The sequence below is a fragment of the Dipodomys ordii genome, unplaced genomic scaffold (assembly GCF_000151885.1).
Source record: "Dipodomys ordii isolate 6190 unplaced genomic scaffold, Dord_2.0 Scaffold48, whole genome shotgun sequence".
NCBI lineage: Eukaryota > Metazoa > Chordata > Mammalia > Rodentia > Heteromyidae > Dipodomys > Dipodomys ordii.
The window spans coordinates 215,592-220,168 of NW_012267264.1; the positions used below are offsets into that span (position 1 = coordinate 215,592).

The 4,577-nt window shown below is 46.9% G+C and overlaps 1 protein-coding gene across 2 annotated transcripts; it reads right to left on the bottom strand.

Annotated features, from left to right (window-relative positions):
* Window positions 1-396: 396 nt before the first annotated feature.
* On the bottom strand, window positions 397-4,487 carry Smkr1 (small lysine-rich protein 1). Of its 2 annotated transcripts, XR_001175194.1 has the most exons (3): window positions 4,392-4,487; window positions 3,796-3,968; window positions 796-985 (listed from the first exon to the last, which is right to left on the bottom strand). XR_001175194.1 is itself a non-coding variant. In XM_013019945.1 (2 exons), the coding sequence occupies exons 1-2, from the start codon at window positions 3,838-3,840 to the stop codon at window positions 701-703; spliced, it is 237 nt and encodes a 78-aa protein (XP_012875399.1). In that variant the 5' UTR covers window positions 3,841-4,328; the 3' UTR covers window positions 397-700. The 2 variants fall into 2 exon arrangements, 1 of the variants encoding a protein (XP_012875399.1); XM_013019945.1 differs by lacking the exon at window positions 4,392-4,487 and having other exon boundaries at window positions 397-892; window positions 3,796-4,328.
* Between the last annotated feature and the right edge of the window lie 90 nt (window positions 4,488-4,577).

The following is a 4,577-nucleotide window of genomic DNA, read 5'->3' on the forward strand; positions in this document are numbered from 1 at the left end:
AGGAGGAGGCTACAATGCTTGATAAGAAATGTACTCATTATCTTGCCCATGTAATTGTAACCCCTCTGTACAGTATTTTCACAATAAATAAAAAAATAAATAAAAAAGAAGTAGTGTCTAGGTATTCATAAATACTGTCTAAGAAGTACTGTCTATATATTCATAACCTGACTTACAGAATTATAACCCCTTTGTACAACTTCTTAATAAGAACAAAAAAGAAGAAAACTAAGAGAGCTTGAGGTCCTGCGTTCATGTTCTGGTAGTAGGAAAAAAAAGCGAGAAAACAATGCCTAGGAGAAAGATATTTATAAGTAAGCATGGGCTTTTTTTCCAGAGTTTTCCATAAATAACAAATACCTTTTTGTGAAAGAAGACATGTCATGCAAAGTGGAATTTCCTTTTGAGAGCAAGGTTTAATTCTGGTCCAGAATTATGTTTTAAAGCTCTATCAATTCTACCACACTGTTGTAAGAATCACTCAGGTTTTTCCCTCCCTTAAGTGTTCTGAAAAACCAAAGTGGCTAACCACAGCCAGTTTAGCCAAGGAAGTGAAACACATTTACCATCATTTACCACAGAGTACACAGATCACGCATTTTTTGGTGTCTCTGGTAAAGTCTATTTTGTCTGCAGTCACTGTGTTCTCCTGATTTCTCTCACTGATGTTCTGTAATAAGATACTCTCAAATTCCATCGCTTAAGTCTTGTTTTTGCCTTTTTTCCCTTTGGGTGCGCCTGGCCAGGAGAAGCCCCGCAGGTAAAGGCAGTCAGCCACATTGTGGGCAATGTAGTGGAGGTTCAGCATGGCTGCCGGGCTGAGGATGTCCACCTCAGGCTTCTTCTGCTTCTTCCCGCGAGACTTGCCTCCTCCTTTCTTCCCTTTACCTGGCTTTCAAAGACAAGGGCAGATGTGAATGAGAACATTCCTTTTGAGAACCTTGACATCATTTTCCATATTTCCGCATTCAGTATAAGGGGGAACCTTAAAATGAAAAAAATTTACAAAGTGTTGATAAGGAAGTCTTGCGTGTTCAAAATAACCAGAAGAGTCTGATAGCCTATTATAATACAAGGGAGCGGCTAGGGTTCTTTGTTTTTGTGCCAGTACTGGGACTTGATCTTGGAGCCTGGGTGCTGTTCCCTTAACTTTCTTTTTTTTGGGGGGGATGGTCTGTTGTGGGGCTTGAACTTGGCCTGGGCGCTGTCCCTCAGCTCTTCAGCTCAAGGCGAGCGCTCTACCACTTGAGCTACCGCACCACTTCCGGTTTTCTGGTGGTTTACTGGAGATAAGAGTCTCATGGACTTTCCTGCCTGGGCTGGTTTGAACTGTGATCCTCAGATCTCAGCCACCAGGACCTGACTTCCCTTAGCTTTTTTGCTCAAAGCTAGTAGTGCTTTACCTATCACTTGAGACACAGCTCCACTTCTTTTTGGTAGGTAATTGCTGGCTCCCAACAGCAATCCTCAGATCTCAGCCTCTCAAGTAGCTAGGCTTACAGGCAGATGCCACCTGTAACCAGCTTGCATTTTAAACACATGAAATTCATTGCATGTTACCTACACGCCTATAATTCTCTTAGGAAACTGAGTGAGTGAACATTTTCACTTTCTGGGCCCATTCATCTCTTTGGTCTGCTCAATGAATTCCATGGCTTTTGGTTGTGTCTGGTCTCAAAGCACAGAACTCCCAACGTAAAACTCCTCAAACTCCATGAGGAAGAACTACTCAACTCTAGCTAGATGGGCGCCTTCTTTCTAGTTCCCAAACTTGCAAAGCTCTTCCTGGTGCACACCTTGTTCTTGAAGGCCTTCATGTAACTTAAGGGTATGAGTTGTGGCTTCTGCTCAAATATCACCTCCTAAGAAAAACTTCCCTAGCAGGACATTGGTGGCTCATGCCACCAATCCTAGTTACTCAAGAGGCTGAGATCTGAGAATCACCACCATTTGAACCCAGCCTGGATAGGAAAGTCCATGAAACCCTTTATTTCCAGTTTAACAGTTAGAAGCCAGAAGTGGATCTGTGGCTCAAGCAGTAGAGAACTAGGCAGTGCCCTTGCCAAGTTCAAGCCCCAGTACTGGCACAAAAAAAAAAAGAAAGAAAATAAGAAAACAATAACCCCAAATAAAGTCTCCCTAGAACTCAGGTAACCATATATTACCCAAACCAGGCCACTTTAAACAAATGAACATAAACCAGTACTGTCCCAGGACAAAGCTGGATACCAATGCTCTCCTCTCCCTACCTGTACACCCCAACAAGGTTCCTGGACCTGAGGTGTCACTATCTATCTCTTACCCTAAGCTCTTCTCACTATTCAATACTAACTGTTTATTTAAAACCTCCTCCTAGAGGTGGGAGCTTAGTGGCTCATACTTGTAATCCTAGCTACTCAGGAGACTGAGATCTGAGAATCCAGGTACTACGTCAACCTAGGTAGGCAAATCTGAGAAACTTATCTCCAATTAAGCAACAAAAAGCAAAAAGGAGAAGCATAGTTGAAGTGGTCTTCAGCAAAAAAAAAAAAAAAAAAAAAAAGTCAATCTAGAGTGTGAAACCCTGAGTTCAATTCCCAGAACCGAAAAACAAGAACCATCACCACACACAGGAAAGTTTTGCCTACGAGTTCACTACCAAATTCTCTTCTCTCGACCAATATTTGGCATACTACAGGGATGAATAAATATTTGCTGAATTGATTGCAATTCAGATGCAATGCAGGACTTGGGTTTAGAATGCAAGCATGGATGTCTGCTTTTCTAAATTTTAAAATACCGCCTTTATTCAGTCAACAAATATTCACAGATATCTGCTGTGTATCCGGCTGTCTGGTTGTTGTCATGATGCTTACAGTCCAGTAAGAAAAAGACAGTCACCTGGTCACGAACACATTTGCTGATCAACTATTCTGGGAAAAAAAGTTTCCCTGGAGTACATGGCATTACTACAGCACAGGACAAAGAGGGACAGCAAGGAAGGGTCTCTAAGGAGTGAGACTTGTCCCATTAGGACAAACAGCCTGTTCAAAGGTACTGAGGTTGCAGCGAACAGGGACAGTTGAGGGACCAAAACAAACAACAACAAAACCAAATCAGATCAGTGTGGTTAGCTTATAGGTAACTAGGATAGTCAGAGAGAGTTCAGTCTGAAATACCTTTCAGACAGCTCTGGCCTACAACCTTCGTCAACTAACACAATGGACTTTTATCCAAGGAGCAGAAGGAAGCCATTAACTTTCAAGGGCTTCCATTCCATGTGCCCTTGATGAAAAATGAGATTATTAACCATGTGAAGGAACCCAGGAATGCCTCTGCATAAGGGAAGAAATACTTAGCCTAAGGGGGAGCCAGTGGCTCATCCCTGTCACTCTAGCTACACAGGAAGCTGAGATCCAGAGGATCTTGGTTCAAAGTCATCCTGGGCAGAAAAGTCTGCAAGACTCCATCTTCAAACAAATAGCAAAAAGCTGGGCTGCACTGCAGTCTAATGGCTAAGGAGTGAGGCTTTCGAAGGCAAACTAGACACTTAAGGTGCCTTAAGTGAGGAGCAAATGGCTGTGGGATGGGTACTGAAGAAGCAATAGCAAACAAGAGGTCCTTCTAAGCTGAGTTTTAAAAAGCACAGCAATAGCCCAAGATGAGGCAGGTGCAGGAGGCGTCTAGAAAACTGTGAGTCGAGTGTGGGCTACAGATCGTCTTTTTATCTTATCAGAGAAGATAGCATGGTAGATAAAACCTAGAAGGTTGGGGCCCGTGGTTACCAAAGACTGCACAGCAAACTCAAGTACTTACTTTGGCAGACTGTGGTGCCTGCTTTGGGGCTTTGGGCGGGGCCATCAAGGACTCTGCGGGTTTGGAGAGACCGCGAAGAGGTGGTCACATGCTCCCGGATGAGCCCTGAGGACCAGGTGGGCTCGGCCGGCCGGCGGTGCAGTGGGACCAGGGCTCACTTCCTACTTCATGGTCTGCAGAGAAGCCCGCCAAGGGGGAGCAGGAGGTGAGACTGGGGCTTTCAACCTCGGGTCCCAACGCTCGCGCTCGGCTATTTCCACTTGCGCTCTACCTCCAGTCTGGCATTTTGCTGGTTAACTGGCTTGTCTACCCCAGCTGGCCTCGAACCTGCAATCCTCAGAGGCTGGCCTCCTGCGTCGCTAGAAGGACCTCCTCTTTCGCGTCCCTCACGGAAGGCATCTTCGGTGCGTGAAAGTCGCTCAAGGGGACCAGGCATCGCAAAGCAGCCACTCGGCAGAGGGAGGGCTCCGTGGGCTTCCACCTCTGCTTCCGGGGCGGGCGCAGCGCACCGAGCCCCGCCCCTTCCCGCCCCACCCCCGGGGACGCACGCGCGGACGCGGAGCGCGGAGAGCGCGCCCGGGACGAGCGTTAGTTACCGTGGTCATCCTCTCAGCTGAGCCGGAGAGCGGGACACGCGTTCTCTTCCCCGTAGGCGGTGAAACACCCCAAATCCTCGGCTGCCCCGGGTGCAGGTCCCCCCCACCCGCCACCACGCACCGACCTCCACCGCGTCCCCTCTCCAGGCCCCTGAACCCGAGGCCGCAGCCCGTCCCGCGAGGTGT

Excerpts from the sequence above, each read along its gene's own strand:
- Smkr1 (XM_013019945.1), bottom strand. The coding sequence starts at position 3,840 with ATGGCCCCGCCCAAAGCCCCAAAGCAGGCACCACAGTCTGCCAAA. Across the intron at positions 893-3,795 it reads AGGCACCACAGTCTGCCAAA|CCAGGTAAAGGGAAGAAAGG; the intron begins GTAAGTACTTGA and ends TGTCTTTGAAAG.